General features: G+C 43.0%; 1 protein-coding gene across 1 annotated transcript in view; it reads left to right on the top strand.

Annotated features, from left to right (window-relative positions):
* The window catches only part of LOC133530646 (lysine-specific demethylase 5-like), a 63,376-nt gene that overhangs the window by 25,087 nt on the left and 10,487 nt on the right, over positions 1–27,802 (top strand). The window contains exons 12-30 of the mRNA XM_061868663.1: positions 662–814; positions 2,027–2,138; positions 3,727–3,921; positions 5,403–5,581; positions 7,437–7,608; positions 9,187–9,385; positions 10,485–10,600; positions 11,402–11,621; positions 12,002–12,198; positions 13,293–13,463; positions 16,132–16,346; positions 17,647–17,768; positions 20,012–20,154; positions 21,309–21,458; positions 22,607–22,692; positions 24,369–24,486; positions 25,269–25,493; positions 25,833–25,950; positions 26,158–26,292. Of these exons, the coding sequence (XP_061724647.1) occupies positions 662–814; positions 2,027–2,138; positions 3,727–3,921; positions 5,403–5,581; positions 7,437–7,608; positions 9,187–9,385; positions 10,485–10,600; positions 11,402–11,621; positions 12,002–12,198; positions 13,293–13,463; positions 16,132–16,346; positions 17,647–17,768; positions 20,012–20,154; positions 21,309–21,458; positions 22,607–22,692; positions 24,369–24,486; positions 25,269–25,493; positions 25,833–25,950; positions 26,158–26,292 (3,026 nt within the window). The remainder of the gene's footprint in view (positions 1–661; positions 815–2,026; positions 2,139–3,726; positions 3,922–5,402; positions 5,582–7,436; positions 7,609–9,186; positions 9,386–10,484; positions 10,601–11,401; positions 11,622–12,001; positions 12,199–13,292; positions 13,464–16,131; positions 16,347–17,646; positions 17,769–20,011; positions 20,155–21,308; positions 21,459–22,606; positions 22,693–24,368; positions 24,487–25,268; positions 25,494–25,832; positions 25,951–26,157; positions 26,293–27,802) is intronic.

Here is a 27,802-nt window from a genome sequence, read left to right as displayed (position 1 = left end):
CGCAGAAACGCTGGGGTGTAAGAGCTCTAACGAAATCGCGGTCAAAAGTTATAGTTAGTCTTTTAGGGTTCCGTACCCAAAGGGTCAAACGGGACCCTATTACTGAGATTCCGCTGTCCGTCCGTCCGTCTGTCACCAAGTTGTACCTCATGAACCGTTATAGTTAGCCAGTTGTAATTTCTACTGATTATGTATTTCTGTTGCCGCTATAACAACAAATACTAAAAACAGAATAAAATAAATATTTCTTTGCAATCTCGAGGTTCTCATCCAATCACCGGAGTTAAGCAACGTCGGGCGGGGTCAGTAATTGGATGGGTGACCGTTTTTATAGATAATGGTACGGCGGAACCCTTCCTGTGCGAGTCCGACTCGCACTTGGCCGGTTTATTTTTTCATTAGAAAGAAGGAAAGCGATCTCGATGTGTCTTTTTATTTAAAAAAAAAAAAACTGTTTTTAAAAATAAGTCACAAAAAATTATAACAATTATAAATCATATACGATTATTTTAATTTTTTTGTTCTCATAACTAATATAAGCTAAATTTTAAAGAGCGTTATGCAATAATTTCCAACAAAAAGACACATCAAAAGGTAAACAACTTTACAATACAAAAAAAAAACAAACTTTAAATATTTTTTTAATAATCTTTGTATACAGGTACGGCGTGCCAGGCTCGAAGGCCGAGCAGTTCGAAGCCGCCATGAAAGCCGAGGCCCCCGAGCTGTTCCAGCTGCAGCCCGACCTGCTGCACCAGCTCGTCACCATCATGAACCCCAACATACTCATGCGCGCCGGCGTGCCCGTCTACAGGTACCACTATTGGCTATGTTCGAACTTGGTGATGGAAGCGATGCCAACGCTGGACCTCGTGAAAATATTTTCACGAGCATCAAATGCTCATATGAAGCTCATATGACCTTTAGTAAAAACTAGTGCCTACGCCAATTCTTGGGATTAGATGCCAAGCGAACCCCAGGCTCCCATGAGTCGTGGCAAAATGCTGGGACAGCGCGAGGAAGAAGAGGAGACGTATGTTATCATCGACTGATGCGTGTCGACGAAAGCGACTGCCATCTGACCTTCCAACCCAGAGGGTAAACTAGACCTTATTGGAATTAGTCCGGTTTCCTCACGATGTTTTCCTTCACCGAAAAGCGACTGGTAAATATCAAATGATATTTCGTACATAACTTTCGAAAAAAAAAACTCATTGGTACAGTCAGCATCAAAAGTAGCGGATCAAACAACGCTTCAAAACTATCTACCATTCTGTAACAGCTTAACAAAAAGTGATAGTTCGATATGTAGAACAATTTAGACTGTAAAAGATATACTTTTGGGTGTGAAATTTAGAGATTTATTTACATTTAGAAAAGTAATCCCGAATATATATACACTCACACATATTCAAATCCCGTACATCACCAGCTACCTTAATGCACCCAACCACAGTAACAACAGCACAGCAGATGACACATGTAAACAGTTACAATCACACGATACGCTAACCACTTGACTGTAATATTGTAATACAAATAGTTCTTTACGCATTACTGTTGTTTCATAACTGCTCATCATTTAACATAAGTTTTGTTTTCGTTGTAAGTAAAAATGCTTAACGGCTCAGAAAAGATCAACATGTAAATACTTTGTCAGACCTCTACAAAAAGGGGCCAAACTGAAAACCAGCGCTGGACGCCAGTCTAGCATATGCTGAGCTTGGTACCCACAGCCAACATGTCTTGCTAATTTTGATTACCATTTAGTTTAGACAATAAGTTAGTACTTAACCTAGAATAATTTTAGTACATACTTAACCTAGACTTTATGTATTGTTTGTATTGTTTTTCTTTGTATCATCATGTTTTGGCAATAAAGTGTTTTGATTTGATTTGATATCAGATACTTTTGGTGCGTTGTTTCATCCGCTTCTTTTATTGATGACTGTAGGAGCCAGGGAAGATGATGACACACATATGAAAGGTTAATTGAAATATTGATTATAATTTTGAATTGCCACAGGACTGACCAGCGCGCGGGCGAGTTCGTGATAACGTTCCCGCGCGCGTACCACGCCGGCTTCAACCAGGGGTACAACTTCGCTGAGGCCGTCAACTTCACCCCGGCTGACTGGGTACGTGTAGTCTGTCAAGCAACGACGATCGGTTTGGCCTAGTGGGTAGTGACCCTGCCTACGAAGCTGATGGTCCCGGGTTCAAATCCTGGTAAGGGCATGTATTTGTGTGATGAGCATGGATATTTGTGCCTGAGTCATGGGTGTTTTCTATGTATTTAAGTATTTATAAATATTTATATATTATGTATATCGTTGTCTAAGTACCCTCAACACAAGCCTTATTGAGCTTACTGTGGGACTTAGTCAATTTGTGTAATAATGTCCTATAATAATAATAATATTAAGCAAACTATGTCGGTAGTAATGTACAGCAAAGTGAAGTAGGGCAACACTCAAAAAACACTATTGCGTTTGTATTAAGAAAAGCAGCAATGTACATCGAACCAAAACATGTTATCATAACCTAAAATTTTTCAAATGTATACGATCAACGAGCGTGATTGTATATTGTAGGCAACTTTGCTTAAGTTCATGCACAAGCTTATTTAATACATTGGTATTTAATGGTGACAGCAGAAATTTCCCTTAAATAGCAACAAACAAGATGGCTGTCATTCGCTATCCACATTCCACAGACAAAACACAGATGGCACGAGATTTTGGAATTAATGGAAAACAGTTGCTAACCCCGCGATTTTTTAAATTTGCCGCCTTTTGCTAGTGACAAATTTGCTTGACCAAGAATATCTCAATTTTTTCTAAGCCGTGGAGGCGTGTCAAACAGCTGATGAAGCCGGTGCTGATTTTATTTAGCCTGTTATTCCTAACTAGGGTAACATTCACTCCAGCAGAACATAGATTTATTTTTTTTCAGTTCATAAGCGGAATAGGCGAATTGTTCGACGGAAGCTATACAGTCTTTTGGTCGCGAGAATTCTCTTTACAAGTAAATTCTCCAGTCTATTAGCACCTTAGGTGCTACACTTTTCATATTAAACAAGTCGCTGGGAAACGGGGACGCCCAGCTATTGAGATATCGACTGACGATAATATTGTACATACTTATTAAATATATTAAAAACGGGTCATTCACGTATTTTAAGTCGAAAAACGCTCGACATGTTTCACTCCGTACCGAGGTGTGTCGTCAGGAGCTTGCGTTGAAGGAGCGGCGGACGGATCTGCGCCGGTCCGTCAACGCAAGCAACGCAACGTTTTTAAACTAAAAATACATGACTGACCCGTTTTTAATGGTACATTACGATACAAGTGCGAAAAATAGGAAATTCGAATCGAGTGGCGATAAATTAAAACACGACCGAAGGGAGTGTTTTAAATCGACACGAGTTGCGAATTACCTATTCGCACATGTATCGTACAATGTTTTACAGTACATATGGCCCTTTAAATGTTCGACATAGTAACGTAATATGCTAATTTTCGCACTAGTGCGGTAAACTAGCACCATATGTACTGTAAAATATTTATTATGTCGGTGTCTTACGGAAGTATTGTTATCAAGATTGTACATACTTATTAAATATAAATTATCTTCTTAGCAGTATTTTTAGTTGGCAAGGTTCTTTACACCAAAATTATGTAAATATGCCATGTATTGCCATAATTAAATAATCCATATTTCCAGCTAAAAATGGGTCGCGAATGCATCGCTCACTACTCGACCCTGCGTCGTTATTGTGTGTTCTCGCACGACGAGTTGGTGTGCAAGATGGCGCTCTCACACGACGCATTAAATATGAATGTAGCGCTCGCCGCCTACAGAGACATGAAAACGATGCTCCACGACGAGAGGAGGCTTCGGAAGGCGCTTCTGGACTGGGTTAGTATATAAACAATCCATATTTTACAATATTATACTAGGGGCGCGCTCAATGTCCTAATTCGTTCAAGAGACTCATTAAATTTCACTTTTTACCTGCTCCGTAATACTTTTATCTGCTTCCTTTTCCATACTTATGGCTGGCATTTATTATATATATATATATATGTATTTTAATATATGTATGTATATGTATTTATATATCTTTTTTATTTATATTTGTATATGATAATTATATTGTTTAGTTTTGTGTTTATTCTGTGCTAGACTTCTTTTATTGCATCTCGAACACCTACTGACATAACATTTCTTTTTTTAAATTCCGCTACCTAAAGGTTGTCTGGAAGAGATCGCTTTTTAGCGATAAGACCGCCTGTTGTTTACCTCTTCTTTATGTGTTGTAATATTTGTACTGTTTCTGTATTGAGGTGTGCAATAAAGTATATTTGTATTGTATTGTATTGTATGGTTGGCAATTTTCGGAAGGTTTTACAGATATCGCCAGCGTAGGTTTACCCTGTTCCTAATTTTGTTATATATTGATGTCCTTAACAGTACTTTTTTTTTTTATACACGTCGGTGGCAAACAAGCATACGGCCTGCCTGATGGTAAGCAGTATCCGTAGCCTATGTACGCCTGCAACTCCAGAGGAGTTACATGCGCGTTGCCGACCCTAACCCCCTCCCACCCTCGTTGAGCTTCGTTGATTGTGGACCATAATCGTTATGACTCAAATCCTATTTGGGTCCTATACACTGCGATACACATGCGCGTTTAACAGCCGCGCGATCGCCGGCAGTATTCAAATTATCTATCGATATAAATATATATATAGCAATACTACGGTTGAAGTGGCAGGATCGTGTTCCAAACTCGAAGGTTTTTCGTCGAACGGGCATGCCGGGTATGGAATGTCTGCTCATAAAAGGTCAACTGCGTTGGTGTGGGCACCTTGTACGCATGGCACCATCGAGACTGCCTAAAGCAGTGTCAGAGCTAGCCGCAGGTAAACGCAAGGCTGGTGGGCAGTACCTGCGCTACAAGGATGTCTTGCCACCTTTCGGCCACCGGCATATCATGCGAGTCGTGGGAGGAGCTTGCAACTCGCAGATGGGACTGACGAACTGCTGTCAACACAGGTCTTGGTAACTTCGAGCACTCCCGACTTGAAGATCTTGACGTCAAATGCCAGCTCCGAAAAACTCGGCCCAAGCCCTCCTACCATCATACATACAACGCATCTGGGCAACTCTACTGTGTTTCGTGTTGCCGGATTTTCAAAACAAAATTTGGATTCGCAAGCCATGTCCGCGCCCATGCACGTAATAGTTAAGACCCCTTTTATTTGTCAGGATGTCGCCGTCGACGGATACGAGTACGTCTGGGAGGGACATTATCATATATATTTATATTATAAATCGTGACTACCGAGTCTTAAATATTTAACAAAGCATAGTCTTAAACTAATTTCTCTTTCCAGGGCGTTACCTCAGCCGAACGTGAAGCCTTCGAGCTGCTTCCTGACGACGAACGGCAGTGCGCGCTGTGTAAAACCACGTGCTTCCTCTCCTGCGTGACGTGCGCGTGCTCGCGCCGCGTGGCGTGCTTGCGGCACTACGACCAGCTCTGCGCCTGCCCACCGAGGACACACACGCTCAGGTGAGACAGACTACGTGCTTCCTCTCCTGCGTGACGTGCGCGTGCTCGCGCCGCGTGGCGTGCTTGCGGCACTACGACCAGCTCTGCGCCTGCCCACCGAGGACACACACGCTCAGGTGAGACAGACTACGTGCTTCCTCTCCTGCGTGACGTGCGCGTGCTCGCGCCGCGTGGCGTGCTTGCGGCACTACGACCAGCTCTGCGCCTGCCCGCCGAGGACACACACTCTGAGGTGAGACAGACTACGTGCTTCCTCTCCTGCGTGACGTGCGCGTGCTCGCGCCGCGTGGCGTGCTTGCGGCACTACGACCAGCTCTGCGCCTGCCCGCCGAGGACACACACTCTCAGGTGAGACAGACTACGTGCTTCCTCTCCTGCGTGACGTGCGCGTGCTCGCGCCGCGTGGCGTGCTTGCGGCACTACGACCAGCTCTGCGCCTGCCCGCCGAGGACACACACTCTCAGGTGAGACAGACTACGTGCTTCCTCTCCTGCGTGACGTGCGCGTGCTCGCGCCGCGTGGCGTGCTTGCGGCACTACGACCAGCTCTGCGCCTGCCCGCCGAGGACACACACTCTCAGGTGAGACAGACTACGTGCTTCCTCTCCTGCGTGACGTGCGCGTGCTCGCGCCGCGTGGCGTGCTTGCGGCACTACGACCAGCTCTGCGCCTGCCCGCCGAGGACACACACTCTCAGGTGAGACAGACTACGTGCTTCCTCTCCTGCGTGACGTGCGCGTGCTCGCGCCGCGTGGCGTGCTTGCGGCACTACGACCAGCTCTGCGCCTGCCCGCCGAGGACACACACTCTCAGGTGAGACAGACTACGTGCTTCCTCTCCTGCGTGACGTGCGCGTGCTCCCGCCGCGTGGCGTGCTTGCGGCACTACGACCAGCTCTGCGCCTGCCCACCGAGGACACACACTCTCAGGTGAGACAGACTACGTGCTTCGTCTCCTGCGTGACGTGCGCATGCTCGCGCCGCGTAGCGTGATTGCGACACTTGTGTTACTACTATTCCATATAATTGTGTATGGCGGTAACACAAAGAAAATTTCGAAAAATGTATGGAGTTTTTTTTTTGAGATATGATTTTCTCTATTGGGTTCGAAAGAGCTCGTGTTTCTTAGTAGACATAACATAAAAATCACAGAAAATTTCACATTCAAGTAATATTTTCTGAGAGAGATGCCGTGCTGTCAGAAAATCGATTTAACGTTATCTGATTTGACTATTTAGTCGACTAGCCTACAACAATGACACCATGAGTTTCAAGCCTGAACGAGGAGTTAGTTAGCTTTGCGAGGCATTTTCCGGAAATCGACAACCATTCGAGGAATTTTTAAATATATTTTTTTTAAGAAATAAACCGTCATCGGATTCTTTTTAACACGCTTTTATTAGGTCGACCTGTATGTAACTAACTATGTAATGGAATCTTAGGTAACTAATTTAACCATCTTCCAAGGATCGTAGCGTCATGAAAATTGGCAGCTGTATGTCATTCTGATGACAATACAATAATATGGTACTGTCGAACTGATCTGATAATGGAGCCGGCAGATATGAACTGGAACTTTTCGATGGAACAACGTATCATAGCTGTGTTTGGATTTGTTAGAAAAGTCTTGTAATGAACATTGACCACGATTAGGTTTCAAGGTCTGATGATGAAGCCGGAAGATAGGCACTGGCATTCCATGATGGAATATCGTATCATAGTCGTGTTTGCACTTGTGGGAGAGGTCACGTAATGGACTTAAAACTCGATCAGGTTTTTTTACGTGCATTAATAAAAGCATGTTTTTCTAGTGTTTTTTAAACTATTAATTTATTTCAATGATTTTTCTTGTCGCAGATATCGATATACCCTTGACGAGCTACCAGCGATGCTAGAAAAACTCAAGAAGAAATCAGAAATATTCCGCGAATGGGCGGAATCTGTACAGAACGCCCTGGACCCGGACACCCCGAAAACTTGCGACTTGGACGGCCTGAGGGCTCACCTTAGGAGGTCTATTGAACTTAAGGTATGTCTGTGTCTAATTGGAATGGAGCTCCTAAAGATCCACTTTTACTGTGAGAGTTAGAGTTGGAAGCGTCCATAGGTTGCGGTGGAGGCTTACTAGTAGGAGGCCCGTACGCTTGTTTGCCGACGTCGTGGTATAAAATGAGTAGAAGTTAGTTTATGTTGTAATTGTGACCAATGTGCAATGTATGATGTCTACTAGATGGAATTAAATTTGTCAACATGTATATATGAAAATATCTATGCACCCTGATGTGGAATTATCTTGAACGATAACGAATATCTAAAACTGCACTTTTTTTAAATAGATTTTTGGTATATTTACCAGTTGTATGTTACAATATTTAAATAATACTTTTTTGTTACGGTCTTACATTTTGGGCCTTTTTGTTTAGACGGTAAAACACATGTTTTTTTTGCATGTATATGTTGTTTGCACGTTCCGTTCGATCTAAACTGGTGGCGGATGATTTTAGCCTTAAACCCTTTTGTAAATTGTTTTTCATCACACTTGCGCAGTAAGTGTGCTATTTCACGCAAGTGCAGCGGAAGCTTAAATTCATTTTACTCCCACGGTAGATATAGCTTTTTGTATCATGCCACTAACTCATACGAACCAAGTAGATTCTAATTAAAATACTAGTTAAAAGTCAAGGTATACAATGACAATGACTCAATGAGTTTTACTTTTAAAATACTTACGTTTATAATTTAATTGTTTTGTTTATGTTTAAAAATATTTGATTTGATTTGAATGCCGGACGGGTCCGTGCCTTCGAAGCAGTGAAAAAATTACAAAAAGGCGGACGAATGTCTGAAATGTCACCGTATTTAAGAATTATTTCGCTTAAAATTTAGTTTTTTCATCGTAAGTGTGATGAAAAACATTATGTGTTACTCCGGGGGTAAAATAATTGCAAAATCGAGTCTATAAAACACTACAAAAAGCGGCTGTCGTGAATCTATAGACCTCATTTACAAAAAATGTCTTACCCTCCTCGTTACACAATGTACTATGATATCCTTAATGATGAAACTAAATAACTGTGCATTTCTGTAAACTGGAAGGCAAAAGTGATGCTGTATGAAAAAACAGTATATGTTATCCTATATGTCGTTGAAACCAACCACAGCTTAAAGTTTAAATGATTCCAGGCATTATCTTTTATAATTTGAACTGTATAAAATAATCTGCATTTTTGTTAATCTTTTTTAATCGTTCAAATAATTTTAATATATATTCTTCTACACCTCTTCGTATACAACCAGCCGCAAAATTTCATGGCCACTTTATGAATGAATTCACTCATACAGATGTAGTGCATTATTGTTTTCCATCGTATTTTTTTGATAACGTTCGTATTTGTGACGCTACTTCAGTCAAGCTCAGTACTTTTTGTACCGAGACTGACTAAAGACACGTTCATACGTTTCCGTGAAAATACGATGGAAAATAATTATGTACTACATCTGTACATATGAGCCCAACCAATTTTGTAGCTCGATGTACATACTTATATATTTGACACATTATACTTTGCGGCAACGACAAAAAATAATGTAGATTTTTACTCCACAGATGCACAAAACCGAGCTAGTCCGCGCACTAGAAATCGCCATAGAGGATGCCGAAAAGTGCGCATCTGTGATTCAGCAGTTAGATCTCAACAAGATGCGCACTAGAACCCGACATCATGACCCCAAATACAGATTATCAGTGCAAGAGTTGACACTGTTTGCGCAAGAGATTGACCAGCTAGCTTGCGTGCTTCCTGAAGGTTTGTCTCTCTTTTCTTTGTCTTTTATCCATCGGATAACAGTCCCAGAGCTGTCTTTTCTTCATTCAAGAACTAGATCTCAACAATATACGCCGAAAGTGATATCATAACTCCTAATACACATTGTCAGTGCAAGGATTGACACTGTTTGCGCAAGAGATTGACCAGCTAGCTTGCGTGCTTCCTGAAGGTTTGTCCCTCTTTTCTTTGTCTTTTATCCATCGGATAACAGTCCCAGAGCTGTCTTTTCTTCATTCAAGAACTAGATCTCAACAATATACGCCGAAAGTGATATCAAAACCCCTAATACACATTGTCAGTGCAAGGATTGACACTGTTTGCGCATGAGATTGACCAGCTAGCTTGCGTGCCCCCTGAAGGTTTGTGTCTCTTTTCTTTGGCCTTTATCCATTGGATGACAGTCCTAGAGCTCTCTTTTTTCATTTAAGAACTAGATCTTAACAAGATACGCCGAAAGTGATATCATGACCCCTAATACAGATTGTCAGTGCAAGGATTGACACTGTTTGCGCAAGAGATTGACCAGCTAGCTTGCGTGCTACCTGAAGGTTAGTATTTCTGTTTTCTTTTTTTATACTTTAGATGAACAGTCCTAGAATTAGACCCTCCGTTATTAAAGAACTAGATATCAACAAGATGCGCACTAGAACCCGCCATCATGACCCCAAATACAGATTATCAGTGCAAGGATTGACATTATTTGCGCAAGAGATTGACTAGCTAGCTTGCGTGTTACTCTTTGTTGTCTCTTTTCTTTGTCTTTTATCCATTGGATAACGGTCCTAGAGCTTTTCTTTCGTCTAGAAGTAGACTGCAACAAAATGCGCCGAGTGTGCCATTATCATCCTAAATACACTATTAGTATTAGGTGCTAGAACTGACATTGTTCGCTCAACAGATTAACCTGCGTGTGTTACCTGAAGATTTGTTTATGTTGTTTCTTTTATTCATTCCTTAGAGCGCCTCCGTCATCCGCAACTAAATTTCAATATGCCTGCTCATAAGCGCCACCTTGGTTCATTATTGACTGGTTAAATTTCATATTTTTTTACTATATACTGGTAATTTTGTTAAACAGGATCAGCAGTAAAAGAAGTCCTCCGTCAAACTGCCGACTTTGAGACGCGCGCCACAGAGCTTCTGAACAAAGAACTGGACCAGACCGACCCCGGCTTTGTTAGAGAGCTCGAAGAGGTAATATCAACACGGCTAGCACAACTAGTCGCGACTGCCGCGTTATGCTTATCTTTGACGTTATTACATTTAAACAGAATAGCGCGCGCTAGCGGCTGGTTGTGCTAGCCTTATTGAGTCTTCCACTTAATCCCTTTCCGCGTAGCGTGTACTAAAAAATATTTGTTGGAATTTTAACTTTAATAGCTTTCAATAGAGTTGATTATTATATCCGCTATATCATCGGTTAAGAGTATATGCGGTAATGGGTTAAGTGGAAAAACCGATAAATAGTATATAAATCACTTACTTGTTTAAATGAGTTTTTAACACGCTTTTATTAGGCCGACCTATATGTAACTATGTAATGGAATTTTTAATATTTTTTATTTTGTATATTTTAGTTTAAGTTATGCATGTTATTTATCGAATTGTGATTCATTTTAGTACTTACAGGTTAAATATATTTCCGACATGATTGTAAAATTGTTATGGAATTAAAAAAAAGAATCTAAGGCAACTAATTTAACCGTCTTCCAAGGATCGTAGCGTCATGAAAATTGGCAGGTATCATAGCTGTGTTTGGATTTGTTAGAAAAACCTTGTAATGAACTTTGACCACGATTAGGTTTCAAGGTCTGATGATGAAACCGGAAGATAGGCACTGGCATTCCATGATGGAATATCGTTTCATAGTGGTGTTTGCACTTGTGTGAGAAAGGTCACACTTCAATTGTCTTTGATCGTTAGCGTTTGATAGGTCTGTGGTGCAGCATTTTCAGAGCTATTCAAGAGATCAGTTAACCTTCCCATCCCCTGCAGGTGGTAGAGCTCGGCGTACGCCTGTGCATCGTGCTGCCTCAGCTCGCGCCGCTACAGATGCGCCTGCAACAAGTGAAGTTCCTGGAGGAAGTGCGGACCTACAGGGAAGACTACGCGACCTTGACCCCCGAGGTCATCGACCGGCTGCTCCAGGAGTCGGAGACCGTGGTGCCGCATCATAAGATTGAGACTGAACGGGCGTTGCTGTATAAGCTTAAAGGTATGTGTGGTTGTCAAAAATCTAGCCCTAATATTTATTTTGTACTATCAACTACTACTTTTCGACATTGTGGTCTATAGGAGAAATATGTTAAAACGGTCTATTGCGCTATGATTCACGAAGGGTTGTATTGTTTAATACTAGCGAAAAGCTCTTAACTCTTTTTACCGACCTCTGCCTAATATTCGTGAAAAGGGCTCACGCTGTTACTTTATCTGACAGTTTTTATACTTTTTTCTGATAATGTTATGTTTGATTCTTTACTCTATTCGGTTTATCCTTTGTAGCTAAAGAACTTAGCTATAGCTCCTCTTAGTGGTGTTAGTGAGGTGTTCGGATAGACGTTTCATATTTCAACTTATGCTCCTAATTTCCCCTAGCCGAAGTCGAGGAATGGGAGGAGCGCGCCCGAGCCGTGCTCATCGACCCCTCGAAGCCGCCCCCCGACCCGCCGCAGCACACCACCCTCGCTGAAGTCCAAGCCTTACTCGACGCGCGGGAAGACATTGAAGCCGCCTTACCTTCATACCACGCGCTCAGTCACGCCAAACAACATGCACAGGACTGGCTTGTAAAGGTACGTTTCTCTAAAAGATAGTTTTAGAATTTTTGTACAGCATCCTGGTTCGCCACCAAATTGTAATACCACGTCTGTCGTCTGTGGCACGTCATCAAGAACCTTATCGGAAGCAAAAACGTAGATATTGAACTATAGAGCCGCAAGCGTCAATTTTGGCAGTCAAAGGGCTAATAGGTAACAATAAGGTTTATCGAATACAATAGTGCGAACCGAATCCTCTCCAGAAATTGTTTGGAATGGTTAGTGTAAGACAGCAGATTCTAATTTAAAAGGGTATTCATAGTTTAAATAATTGTAACTAATGTTCATATTTCATGTTGTATATGTTATATAAATAACGAATGAAAATCACATTTATTGATCGGTAACTTCCGTCACAAAATATCCGTTAAAAGGCCAGCACGATTCTCGCTGAAGTCCAAGATTCGCGCGGGAAGATATTGCAGCCGCCTCACTTTCACATCACGTGCTCAGTCACGCCTAACAACATACTCAGAATTGGCTTGTGAACGTAAATTTATCCAAAAAAATTAGGTTTACGATGTATATTCAGAAAAATCCTGGTCACAGCAGCACCACATTGTAATATTCAAAAGATACAAATTATATTCCAATATAATATTAGAACCGAAACCTTCTTAAAGATTATTAAAATTGTACAATTTTCATCTTATTAATTAGGATCTAAAGAGTCTATACTTTTCGTCTGTGTTTCCGTTGCAAGTTACCGGAAAGAAGCACATTTTAGTGACCTTTAAATAATTTTACCTTAATAGGTAATTTTTCTTTCTAACGAAGGCGTTACAAGGGCTACTGTAGCCAGCTATGTAATGAAGTTGTACAGACCGTGAGTGTTGGTGGGTCTGCCATCTCGTGACCTGAATCGAAAGCTAACACAATAGACGCTTCTAAGCAGGTGCTGCCTCCTACACTTCACACTGGCTTTCTAGTGGCGGTCTGTTATCTAGTGACTTTAACCTAAAAATGGAAACTTGACATAATTCGTGCCAATGAATAGGAAAATTGCTGCCGTCTACGGCACATGCACGGTCCCTATCCAATTAGTTATCTAAATTATAATTTCTTTGCAGGTGGAAGAGATGCAATCAAAAGACTTATACCCATATATGCACAGCGTAGAAGCCTTAGTGAAGCGCGGACAGCAAATACCTCTAGCGTTATATGAAAAAGATCAACTTGCTGCAGCTTTAGCGTCCGCCAAGGAGTGGAAACGTGGAGCAGGAGAAATGTTCTTAAAGAAGGTAAATTATAAGCTAAAGTTAGATTACTTTTTTCTTTTAGCTATTTTAAAGTTTCGTCACTAAATTGTGATACACTTTGATGATATAGCGGTGTAGGCGTTCAATTATCTTATACCTTTAAACGAGCAATTCTTGTATATATATATTTATTTATATATATTTATATATCTCGGGAGCGGCTCTAGGTCTAATATCCCACATATTATGTGTTTTATGTGCTAACATAAAACACATAATATCTATTTCAATTCTAAAAGCTGGGACCAAAACTTTATGAGGTTTCATGTATATTAAATGTTTCAAGAACCTTTTCATCTCAATTTGAAGCGGAACTTTTTTTCTTTCCTTCCTTCCTATTCCATGGAGTCGGGAATTCAATCATTTGTCTCTGTATCATTGGTCGAGCGCCAAAATATGTCGAGGTGCAATAGGTTACCTTTAACCCATATTATTTAACGTGTCACAGTCTATTTAACAGTCTATTATTGCAACCGTGTTAAGTGTTCAAAATCCATAAAATATTTTGCAAGTACACTTTAATAGTACATTATTGTCGAGGCTCGAAGTAGCTTCTAGCTGGCTGAGCATTCGAGCCTTCAACCGCAAGTAGCCTTTCAGCTGAGTCATATATAGTACATTTCTAAAAAGTGGTGCAAGAAATATAAATATAATAGAAATATTTTACAGTAGCAACGTTCTTACCTATATATTTTCACAGAAAAAAGTAAATACAAGTGCTTTGCCGCTTTTTTTTAAATAAAAAAATTTAATTGTATTTTTCTCCGAAAATACGTCAACCTATTTGAGACAGCTAAACAGTCGCGGTACCAATATTATTATAATAAGTACTGATTATCTGTTTGGCTGTTTAATGGACCTATGCTTTTATTTGATACAGTCTTTTCGACTTAAAAAAAGAATTAGATTTAACTTTTTAATTTTTGACTGACCATAAACTACGCACTCCACGATCTATTTTTTAACCTGCAAAATCGACTTGGAGTGGAGTTTAGAAAAAGGAGCAGAATCTCTATTTATGAAAATTTCTATAAAAATAGTACATTGTGCAACGAGAGGGGTAAGTGAAATTTTGGATACGAGGGTGGTAATTCCCGACTGCTGCATGGGAATTAAAGACCCGAGTTTGCAATATTCTTCCCCCCTAGTTACATACAATGTTTTTCATCATACTTGCGAGATAAAAACGAAATTTTAAGCAAAATTATTCTTAAATAGGGTGACATATCAAACATTCGTCCGCCATTTTGTAATTTCTTGGCAGGTGAGGCATCAAAGGCACAGACGTATTCGGCATTCAGCCACGATTGAAAATTTGGTCAAAATATTTTAAACGGTTGTTAAATTAATCAAATTAAATAATTTTAAACGTAAACAAAAATATTAACTTATAAACGTCAGTATTTTAAAAGTAAAACTCATTTATGCTACTTAGTTTGTATGAATAAGTGACATAATTAAAGAAAAAAGCTATAACTCCCTAGGGGGTATAGCTTTTTTTTTCACAATACATAACTGGAACAAAATAGGCCTTTGTCCTTCAGCACACCTGCATAAAATAAGATCATGAAACATTAAATAGGTGGCGCAATAACATACCAAAATGAAATGTTATAAAATAAACCTAGTATCTTTTATAGATGTGCTATACGCGTGCGCCCGTAAGGGACAGAACATATGCAATGCGACAAAATTAAAAACACGTTTAATATTCCTGAGCAAAAACAACCTACGTAATTTGGTTGTGTTATTTGTTGACCGTCCTCCATTATTCTATATTATTATTCCTCTATGGTTCATGTAATATCCATGAGCCTGCCTAGCGCCACCACAGAGATTAGGAACTATTATTTAAAGCTGAAAGCTGGTTACTTTTACAACAGTACTGCCTTTGAGTGACTATCATCCTTTTTCTACCATCCATAAAAAGGTTCTATTACATTTTTTTGTGTAACATTTTCGTCTCGTCGTTGATGTTTATCGTGTGTAGACTAACAAGGAAGGGTACCCAATTGTCCGACTCCGATTTGATTCATTTTGATATATGTTATAGAGTAGTCTAAAATAACGGACACGTATTTTTTTTTAGCTGCCCAAACTCAACCTGTTAGGAGAAAATGGCCTTCAAAGTACTAAAGTTACTAAATCTTCTAACTCCTATAGAAAGTGATGCTCAAGCAACTTGCTAGTTAATGGCTGGTTTGAGTATATGTTTGAAAGCAGTGAAAAATAATGAGCACGTGTTTTGTTATATCTGCTTAAACTCAAGTTTTCCTAAAAAAATACCTGTCTTTATGTGTAGCTTTAGCGATAAGATATTATAAAACTTCGAACGTCGATTTTTTTAGGAAAAAATGAGTTTTAGCCGATATAACAAAACACGTGCTCATTATTTTTTGCTGCTTTCAAACATATACTCAAACCAGCCATTAACTAGCAAGTTCCTTGAGCACCACTTTCTATAGAAGTTAAAAGATTTAGTAACTTTTTAGTACTTTGAAGCCCATATTCTCCTAACAGGTTGAGTTTGTGCAGCTAAAAAAAATACGTACCCGTTATTTTAGACTACTCTATAATATATATCAAAATGAATCAAATCGGAGTCGGACAGTTGGGTACCCTTCCTTGTAAGTCAGGATGTTCCCCGCAGAGCTGGGCGTACTCCCTGCTGGAGGCGCTGTCGCCGCGCACGGAGGCGGCGCCGACCCGCCGCCGCGCGCGCGCCGCCGCCGCCTCGCCGCAGCCCTCGTCGCTCGAGGCCGGCCTGTTCCTGCGCCACTTCAGCGAGGACTCCACGCCCACCGAGATCGTCGCCGCCTTCAAGCACGCCGAGCAGCGCGAGCTGGCCGCCGTCAAGGAGCTCAGGTGAGGCCGACGCCATGCCCGCAGTACAACAACTTCAGCGAGGACTCCACGCCCACCGAGATCGTCGCCGCCTTCAAGCACGCCGAGCAGCGCGAGCTGGCCGCCGTCAAGGAGCTCAGGTGAGGCCGACGCCATGCCCGCAGTACAACAACTTCAGCGAGGACTCCACGCCCACCGAGATCGTCGCCGCCTTCAAGCACGCCGAGCAGCGCGAGCTGGCCGCCGTCAAGGAGCTCAGGTGAGGCCGACGCCATGCCCGCAGTACAACAACTTCAGCGAGGACTCCACGCCCACCGAGATCGTCGCCGCCTTCAAGCACGCCGAGCAGCGCGAACCTTTTAACTCTTGAAAGGCAATACCGCATGGCTCTTAAGTCTGCGGGAGGTTTTCCTTGTTCAATACCAACAGAAATGTTATGGGACTTACTGGATGAAGATCCATGGCATCTAAGACTTCATGACTTACACCGAGACATGCTAGACAAACTTAATAACTTGTGCATTCCAGGACTAGAGAACCCTGGTCCACAATATGTTAAGCACGGTCAATACAACCCAATGATGTACAGCAACAGAATCGGCGAAATAGATTATGTCAGCAAAAAAGACAGAAATAAATACGTGAGTAAAAGGAGTCTACCCTCAGGGGAACATGTTTTAAAATAAAAATTCCATTAACAAATAATGAAACAAAAAAAAAGTGTAATAACATTACTAACGTAGGTTATAACTCTTGCCTGTGAGCCATAAATTGGCTACACGACATAAACTAAATGTATAGGTCTTAAAAGACATATTACATTAAGGACACACCGCCTTTTTGCGGACATATTTATATGTAACAAAAATGATAAATAATAAAGAACTTTCTATTCTATTCCATTTGTTTGTTACTGGAACTACATTGAGGGTTTTGATTTATGTATGATCTCGGATCCTATGTCTGATTTCTTATCAGATAGTGTGAAAACACTGTAAGGTTTATTGTTATTTGAGTTATTAGTATAGAGCATCATCATCATCATTTGCTTGCCCTTATCTCATTCACTTGGGGTCGGCTCGGGTCGGGGGTGGGTTCTTCCATACCTCTTTCGCCCATCATCTCATCATTATCTCGCGTTCGTATCGTATCATCTCTCACACAATCCATTTACCTTTTCCTCGGTTTTCCTCTCCCGTTACTTCCCTCCACATTCATTCGTAATACCAATACCTTTCTCGTCATGACATCCCTCCGCACCACATGCCCGTACCATACAACTTATTATTGAACATATGATCAAGTAATTATTTTTCCACAGGAGTAAAAACATGCGCAAGGAAGTCCGCGCGCCCCCGATGCCAGGGATCACGTTCTGCGTGTGCCAGAAGCGGCAGTACGGCGTCATGACGCAGTGCGAGCTCTGCAAGGACTGGTTCCATGGTGAGTTGCTCAAGGGTCAAGGTTCGAACCCCCACTCGCACCACAAAGCTTCAAACTTTTCCTACGTTTCACATTTACCTATCGCTTTCCGATGAAGGAAAACATTCTGAGGAATTCCTCCCTAATATTCTCTTGAGCGAATACTCTTAATAGAAGACATGGAAGAAAATATCATGCCTTAAATGTGACAGCTAGAGTAGACATTTAACGACCGGTCTGGCCTAGTGGGTGACACTGTCTATGAAGCCGGTGGTCCCGGGTTCGTAAGGGCAGTTATTTGTGCGATGAGCACAGATATTTGTTCCTGGGTCATAGATGTTTTCTGTGTATACACCGTGTTTTTTTTATTTGCGTTAATTTCGAGGGTGCATTCCTGAGCTTAAATTAAGTAACTTTCTCAAAGACACCGTTATTCTAATTAACTCCATTTCGGAGATAATCAATCATAAATTTTTATCTTATAAGGCCCGTACGAGCGTGTACACTTGCCTTAGGGCCTGTTTACTTATTGATTAGTGTTTAGTGCGAGTTCATACATTTGCTACTAAACGTAAGTACTATCTCGGACGATCGACGTTCGAAATGACATTGATATGTCACAGTTTTCAATTGTTTGGTTGAGTTAAATGTAATGCCCGTATTACAACAACGCTATATGCAACATTTAGTCACTTTTTATAAAAATAGTAAAAAAAAAAACAATTTTTTTTTTTTTAAATTAACTATGCCATTTAGTTTCCTTAAACGTACTAACCGATACCCCGAAGTTAACGAAATTCAATAAAAACACGGTGTATAAGTTTTTGTATATTGCACGGTCTACATACCGCACATTGCAATCTCAGCGAAATGACTTATAATTGCGTAAAGTAAAATACGAATCAGTTCACGTTCATAATTAGCACCCATCACATGTGTCCTCATTAACACTATCATACACAATATCGCGTTTTTACAGTTAAAGTTTTGTATCAATAAAGTGTTTACTTTAACCCTTTACCAGGCTGACAGTTCAAAAATGACAATCGATTGTCAGTCTTACTCATCGAAAATAGAACACATGTTTGAAGAGCCGCATGTGGGAAATATCCCTTAGCCTTTTTTTTTTTTTGACGGAGTGGGAATGCATTTACGCACGGTGTGTGGGACTCGCCGCTCCTTTCCCCTCTCCTGGCAAGAGGGGGGGAGAATTTGGCCCTACCCACTAAACCCACTCCGGCGTTTCACCCACTTTGATGTTTGACGATCTTTTTGTGAAATTCTTATTATTAAGTTTACCATATCTATAATAGTTCAATGTTTTTTTAGAACAATAATAACTGCATCAATAAATTGCTCTGATATTTAGATTAAGATGATATTTGTAAAATTTGACGATTTAAAAGTGCTTGTTGCTAGGCCTATTTGAATAAAGAATATTTTGACTTTGCCGTTTATGAGGGCGCACTGGGATCGATGACATTTCACCACGGCGCCCTCCCTTAGCCTGGTAAAGGGTTAAGCAATATTGTGAGTTATCATTAGATCAAGCAACAACATAATATAATTGGTGTATGAGGCACTAGCAGCCCATACATATATCGTTGTCTGAATACCGACAAGCCTTCTTGAGCTTACCGTGGGACTTGAACAATTTGGGTAAGAATGTCTCTATCTATTACGTTATCAGGAGTTGACGTTTTTCTGTGTTTTTGTAATAACACCAATAAACGTTCGGCTGTCAAAATTGGGAGAATTTTTCTGAAGTCTTAGAGCTTACAGTCCGTTTGAAGTTATAAGCCGTTTCTTACTTGGGTATTTATAATAGTACATTGCGCAACGAGGGGGGCAAGTGAAATTTTGTATACGAGGGTGGTCTAAAGCAGACTTCGCAACTCGTGTTCGTTTAAAACACTCCTTTCGGTCGTGTTTTACTTGAAGGGATGTTTACAAAAAAAACCGGACAAGTGCGAGTCGGACTCGCCCACCGAGGGTTCCGTACTTTTTAGTATTTGTTGTTATAGCGGCAACAGAAATACATCTGTGAAAATTTCAACTGTCTAGCTATCACGGTTCATGAGATACAGCCTGGTGACAGACGGACGGACAGCGGAGTCTTAGTAATAGGGTCCCGTTTTACCATTTGGGTACAGAACCCTAAAAAACAACTGACTACGTCTTAAAAATCTCTTATCTTAATTTATCACCACTCGTTGCGAATTTCCTATTTTCTGCACTTGTAAGTAACTATTGTTTGTTTGCAGCCGCCTGCATAACGGCCGCGAAAGAGGAGCGCGCCGAATCCGAAGAGCGAGAGCTTCCGTTCCCGACGCCCGAGCCGAAGTTCCTGTGCCCCGACTGCACGCGCACGCGCCGCCCGCGCCTGGACCGCATCCTCGCGCTACTGGTTCGTTACATTGCTTTCCGGTACCGCTGCGGCGAAGCTGTTGAAGCACACTGTCGTTGAGAGTACCAAAACCGTTATATGCTCGATTTTTGATTAACAAATAGTTACTTAGCAACAAAATACATAAGGTATTATTTAATTTGATTAAAATCGCGCACATACCGGGTTTGGCTTTCGCAACAACGACTTGTGCTATACCCAAGGCGATAACTGGCGGGAGATTGCGCGGGATCGAGACAATTTGTAGACTGTGAGCCGGGAACAGATTTCCATGACCGATCCCGGGCGAAAACTCGCAAAGTGGTTTAGACGATTTGTAATGAATCGTGGACGTCAGCTGCCGCTCCATTGGTGGGTTGAGGAACGGCAGCCACCGAAACACGTAAAAAAAAAATGTCGCCAACGCCCGGTTCTAACGTTGTCAGAAGATTGTTGAGATGTTACTGTGAATTTAAAAAAATCATCAGTCGGTTGTATTGCGGTGGAAAGATCGTCAGCTGGTTGCATGAACATGTAAAAAATACGCGTCGTAACTTTATATAATAACGATATCAAAGTCATGCAACTTTCATGTAGCATTTTGTAAGGCATTTCAATAAATGACTTACGGAATACGTATACTTTGCGGACAGATAATGGCCAGGCGCGTATTTTTACATGTTCATGTGACCAGCTGACGTGACGGTCTGTTCACCGGGATACAACCGGCTGATGTTTTTTTTATTCATAATAGCATCTAAACTATCATCTGACGAAGTATCAATCGGGAAGCGATGACTGACGAAATTTGCGCCTGGCCCGCGGTCTATTTATTTATTTATTTTTCGGAGAACCAACATCTATAAATCGCACAATAGTTATATATATAAATAACAAAGAGCCAATTATAGGTTCCCACCGGTAGCAACAGGTTAACAGATAATTAGTGGTTAGCACTAGATTTTTTTTTTTTTACAAATTGTTACCACTAATATTTTTAAATATGAATACTTATTATATTATCTATTGTCGTGTATACTCGTGTATTCTCACATGTTGGTCGTGTGTCAGATCTAACCATATTTTTTTTTATAAGTTTCAAGGATTAGTCTCCTCTTAAATTTACTGTAGTTATTATTCCAATAACTTGTTAAAATTTGTAAATGAATTGACAGGTATGGCTCCAAAAGCTACAAGTGCGACTAGCAGAGGGAGAGGCGCTGCAGTGTGTGACAGAGCGCGCGATGGCGTGGCAGGACGCGGCGCGCGCTGCTCTGGCGCACCCCGCGCTAGCACAACTGCCCGTCGAGCGCGACCGCGCGGCCGTGAGTATCACACTGATTTCAACTTTCAACATTTTTACACATTAACACATTCACTGCCAGACAAAAAACGGCGCACTACCCCAGAAACCGGTGGTCTATAGCAGCGTACAAAACAACCCGCCCAGCGGGTTGTCCGGCATCTGAACAAAGTTCACGAGCGCCCACCAGGTGTGTCAGGTTCCTGGTAGTGAATGTGTTAATGGGACTAAATCACGTATACCTAAGCTTTAAACGTACCTCCGACGTTTCGAGGACAACATTGTTCCCGTATGTTATGTATGCATAATTAAGTTCCGTTAATGTAAATAAAAATAACAGAACAATTGCTGCGTAACGGACATATGTTTGATACGCGTCTGCGCACACACTAAGACAGTATCTACTTGGTCTGAAAATATTGTTTTGATTCTATACTCTGTATCTTTAGGTATTTAAAAAAAGGTAAACGAAATCTACCCTCAAATGGCTCCTTAAGCCAGTTGAGGGTACATGAAAACATTACATGATCAAATAATGTAGGTTTAATGTCAGGTCATTCAGTGACAGATGGACCCGGGTATGTCCTTAAGGACCCGGGTATGTCCTTAAGGACCCGGGTATGTCCTTAATCGGACCCGGGTATGTCCTTAAACTACGTCCAAAAGAGAGGTATGGGCAATGTGAATGTCATCTCGCCTTGTGTGGTAGGGCACAGCACAGCAGATGTCATTCCAGATCTAGAGCAGAGCCCAACTGGGGAAGTACCTCCACCTTACAGAAAACCGCAGCCAAATAACACTTGACCCTACTCATAGTGTTGTGTTCCTGCCGGTGAGTAAGGTTGCCAGAGCTCAACGAGGGGGTGGGGTTAGGGTCGGCAACGCGCATGTAACTCCTCTGGAGTTGCAGGTGTACATAGGCTACGGAGACTGCTTACCATCAGGCAGGCCGTATGCTTGTTTGCCACCGACGTAGTATAAAAAAAAAAGATCCAGGTGGTTTTGTATTTGGTTGGTTAACCAATAAATGTTATAACTACCGGAAAATGTGCAAATTGTTTGTTTACATTTATTTAAATAACTAAAGATACAGAGTATAGATAGAGATGGAAACGTCGATAATTAGTGCAAATGGTTCTAAGCTAGTTTTAACTATGATTTTGATTGCAGGCGAATCGGGAAAAATCGGACAAACTCAACGCAGAATTGAAGAAAGCGACCGGCCGGGCGCATGACCACTCATCACAAAACGCAAGGTAAAACCAAATCGTTTTCGTCAAATTTTCCAATGCGTTGTTAATTGCTGCGCAACTGTGAGCAAGACAGGCGCTCGGTATTCCGGCGCTCGGCAATCCGGCACGTTCAGTAATGCGGCAATTAGTAACTTAGGTGACCCGCTCTATAATCCGGCAGTTCACACAACCTAATGCCGGATTTTATTGCAGTTTCATTGTTCGTGTAACTTCACTTACTATTTTCTATATTGCTTTATATTTACTGAGAGTTCCATAACTTATATCTTTATTGCTAATTAAATTTCATCTTCTTATAGTTAAGTTAATTCAGGTCCATTGCAACAAAATTAATAACTATAATCTATAACGTTTTCGGCACTGTATTTTCAATATTATATGTAATATAAGACAAATGTAACTCTTTTGTAATGACTGTTTGTGCCAAAATAAAGAGGAAAAAAATCCATGGAGTAGTGGATACACAGTATCAAATCAATTTCAAGCTTATGCATTTAAACGAAACAAAAAAGTGATTTGAAAACATGTCAAAAAAAATCACAAAATTAGTATTGATCAGGTCATTTTGATGAGAATAATAATGAATAATTACAAAACATCAGAAAAAACAACAAATAATAACAGTTTAAAACAATAAAAATTTAAATAAACCGACCAAACCAAGACCGGGTAAGACGACCGGTCTGGCCTAGTGGGTAGTGACCCTGCCTACGAAGCCGATGGTCCCGGGTTCAAATCCTGGTAAGGGCATTTATTCGTGTGATGAGCATGGATATTTGTTCCTGAGTCATGGGTGTTTTCTATGTATTTAAGTATTTATAAATATTTATATATTATATATATCGTTGTCTAAGTACCCTCAACACAAGCCTTATTGAGCTTACTGTGGGACTTAGTCAATTTGTGTAATAATGTCCTATAATATTTATTTATTTATTTATTGAGTGTGATCATCTGCCTAAATTGATATTATATTTTACCAAAGGATTCGTCCTAGTTTATAGAATGGTTTACTTATTAAATACCTCTAAAGATGATTACTCAACACCGTAACATTACTGGAATCCTTAATTTTCATATCAAGACTATATTTTAACACATTCACTGCCAGACACAAAACGGCGCACTACCCCAGAAACCGGTGGTCTATAGCTGCGTACAAAAGTCCGCCATCTGAACAAAGTTCACGAGCGCCCACCAGGTGGGTTCCCGGCAGTGAATGTGTTAATTGCAATATGATTGATGCTTTTCTTCTTAATTTAATTTAATTAATTAGAGAGGAGTGGATAGTGTATCTCTTGTACGGTTACGTCTGTAAATATGGATACGAACAAATGTGCCAAAAATATGTATACACGACTTTATTGCCCATATAGGGAGCGTACATGAACTGTAGGAGGCAGCACAGGAGCCGTCAGATTTTTGGCGCGAGGCGTAAATGTGATGTTTATTGTTCTGATGTAGCCCACAAGATGGCAGAACCTACTATGCACAAGAAAACACGTGACGTGTAAATATACATGTTTATGGTTCCGATTCAGGCCACAAGATGGCAGACCCTCCAACGCGCACGGTCCCTATATTAAGGTAGTGTTTAAATGTTTTTGGCACATTTTTACGAGATAGTGTCGCATCGCTCCCGTGCGGCGTTCAGATTATGATACGCGTGGTCGGCGCAGGTCGTCGGCGAGCGTGGAGCACGCGTACAGCGCCACGCCGCGCTCGCCGGGCGCGCGCCTGGCGCCCGGGCTGCTGCAGAAGCTGGAGGACTTGATGCTGGAAGGGGACCTGCTGGAGGTAACCGTACTGATGTTGTTTGGATATATTGTCTATTTGAAGGAATATCGTGTTGCGTGTGTTTAAGAATAGCGCGCGGGCGATGTTTTTTTTTTGTAGAAATGACTGTCCGGCATTGTATATTTTTGAAGTTGTAGTTTATTGGTTGTATTTCCATGCATTTTTTGAGAAAAATATTGTACATGTGTTGACTGAATGGTTTTTCGATTGATTTTTATCAAATTTTTGATGACTTTAAAGTTTTAATAATTAATATGAAATTCGTTTTTGCTCCTATGTCTTGTAATAATCAATAAATTGGAAAAAGTCAAACGACGAGGCTTTAGCTACTGTTAATATACATCCAATTGTGTATTTTTTTGGCGCGAAATTTTTTTGAACCTTGGATGGAAGGTGCCAACCTTAAAAAAAATGCTCTGTAGGTACAAAAAAAATTTTTTGTGCTTTTTCCTAATTAGAATACGATACCGAATATCCCCACGATCCCCAACGCGCGGGGAAATGGATCCCCATTATTTTTGTTGAGGGAGGAAAATGTGTATTTTAATTGTATGGAGAAGCGGTTATCCATTATTTTCTTACGGAGCAGTCTACTAAATTGTTTAGCTTGTCTCGTATAAATGCGAATGTTCAGAAGATTTGTAGGTATAGGAGTTTTTTTTTATTACGTTGAATGTGAAAACTGCTTAATAAAATATTCATCGACTCGAAATCGAAATAAAGTAAATTAGTACGGGATAGGTCACGGGATGTCCTTTAATCGGTTGTGGTATGATGTCCAGGTGCAACTGGAGGAGCAGGCGCAGGTGTGGAGCGCGGTGTGCGCGGCGCGCGGGCTGTGCGGGCGGCGCGTGGCGCGCGTGCTGGACGCCGGGCGCCGCAAGCGCGCGCCGCGCGCGCCCGCCAAGCCGCACGCGCAGCTCAAGCGCGCGCGCCCGCCGCCCGCGCAGCACGCCGCCGCCAAGCGCGGCGCGGCCACCACCACCAACTATCTCAACAGGAAACAGGTCACTTTCATGCCTCACTTTACATTGTTTTAACATGCGTGCGCCAGAGCCGGGCTAGGGAGACTGCCGAGCGGGGGTCGCGCCCTCCCACTAACTATCTTAACAGGAAACAAGTCTGTTTTTACTAGCGCTTTCAAGTTGTCGCATCCACACATCGTGCGTCGAGGAGCCGGCGTTGGTGCGAGCGAGACTATAAAAAAAAAAAAGATAAATCAGTAGAACGAACGGAAACTAGTCTAGAACAAAAATGTACATCTTAAAATTCGGTCAATAAAAACCAAAAAATAAAAATACGAATAAAAATATTACTATGTAATTTAAATAACAATTTGTCTGCAGGGAATTTCATCCGGCTCCGGCCTCATGATGCGCAAACACTACATGGCGCGGCAGGAGCGCCGCAAGAACGCCGCGCGCGGCAAACTCGCGCGGCATCCGAGGATGGGACAACGATCAGGTACTATTGACTATCCTTTAGACCAGCCATACTAACGTTTGTATAGATCGTGTCGTTCACGACGACGCGTATTATCATGTTATTAAATGTTAGATTTGACAAATCTGCGCGTCATAGGGATTGCAAACCGGATTGATTTTCAATCCGGCCGGATCCGGCCATCCTAGTTTGGTGTGTTTCTGTAATAATCCAGCAATTTTTTGCCAGCAGCACAAGCCCGCGAGACGGGCGCGCGGCGCGCCGCCGCCGCCGCCGCGAGCGCCGAGCCCAGCAGCAGCAGCTCCTCCTCCGGCGACGACGACACCGAGGAGTGCGCCGCCTTCAGCTGCCGGCGACCCACCGGTATGTACACCCCCCACCCCACACACTACACACTACCATACACTACGCCGCCGCCGCGAGCGCCGAGCCCAGCAGCAGCAGCTCCTCCTCCGGCGACGACGACACCGAGGAGTGCGCCGCCTTCAGCTGCCGGCGACCCACCGGTATGTACACCCCCCACCCCACACACTACACACTACCATACACTACGCCGCCGCCGCGAGCGCCGAGCCCAGCAGCAGCAGCTCCTCCTCCGGCGACGACGACACCGAGGAGTGCGCCGCCTTCAGCTGCCGGCGACCCACCGGTATGTACACCCCCCACCCCACACACTACACACTACCATACACTACGCCGCCGCCGCGAGCGCCGAGCCCAGCAGCAGCAGCTCCTCCTCCGGCGACGACGACACCGAGGAGTGCGCCGCCTTCAGCTGCCGGCGACCCACCGGTATGTACACCCCCCACCCCACACACTACACACTACCATACACTACGCCGCCGCCGCGAGCGCCGAGCCCAGCAGCAGCAGCTCCTCCTCCGGCGACGACGACACCGAGGAGTGCGCCGCCTTCAGCTGCCGGCGACCCACCGGTATGTACACCCCCCACCCCACACACTACACACTACCATACACTACGCCGCCGCCGCGAGCGCCGAGCCCAGCAGCAGCAGCTCCTCCTCCGGCGACGACGACACCGAGGAGTGCGCCGCCTTCAGCTGCCGGCGACCCACCGGTATGTACACCCCCCACCCCACACACTACACACTACCATACACTACGCCGCCGCCGCGAGCGCCGAGCCCAGCAGCAGCAGCTCCTCCTCCGGCGACGACGACACCGAGGAGTGCGCCGCCTTCAGCTGCCGGCGACCCACCGGTATGTACACCCCCCACCCCACACACTACACACTACCATACACTACGCCGCCGCCGCGAGCGCCGAGCCCAGCAGCAGCAGCTCCTCCTCCGGCGACGACGACACCGAGGAGTGCGCCGCCTTCAGCTGCCGGCGACCCACCGGTATGTACACCCCCCACCCCACACACTACACACTACCATACACTACGCCGCCGCCGCGAGCGCCGAGCCCAGCAGCAGCAGCTCCTCCTCCGGCGACGACGACACCGAGGAGTGCGCCGCCTTCAGCTGCCGGCGACCCACCGGTATGTACACCCCCCACCCCACACACTACACACTACCATACACTACGCCGCCGCCGCGAGCGCCGAGCCCAGCAGCAGCAGCTCCTCCTCCGGCGACGACGACACCGAGGAGTGCGCCGCCTTCAGCTGACGGCGACCCACCGGTATGTACACCCCCCACCCCACACACTACACACTACCATACACTACGCCGCCGCCGCGAGCGCCGAGCCCAGCAGCAGCAGCTCCTCCTCCGGCGACGACGACACCGAGGAGTGCGCCGCCTTCAGCTGCCGGCGACCCACCGGTATGTACACCCCCCACCCCACACACTACACACTACCATACACTACGCCGCCGCCGCGAGCGCCGAGCCCAGCAGCAGCA

The sequence above is a fragment of the Cydia pomonella genome, chromosome 23 (assembly GCF_033807575.1).
Source record: "Cydia pomonella isolate Wapato2018A chromosome 23, ilCydPomo1, whole genome shotgun sequence".
NCBI lineage: Eukaryota > Metazoa > Arthropoda > Insecta > Lepidoptera > Tortricidae > Cydia > Cydia pomonella.
This window is presented reverse-complemented; position numbering and strand designations above follow the sequence as displayed.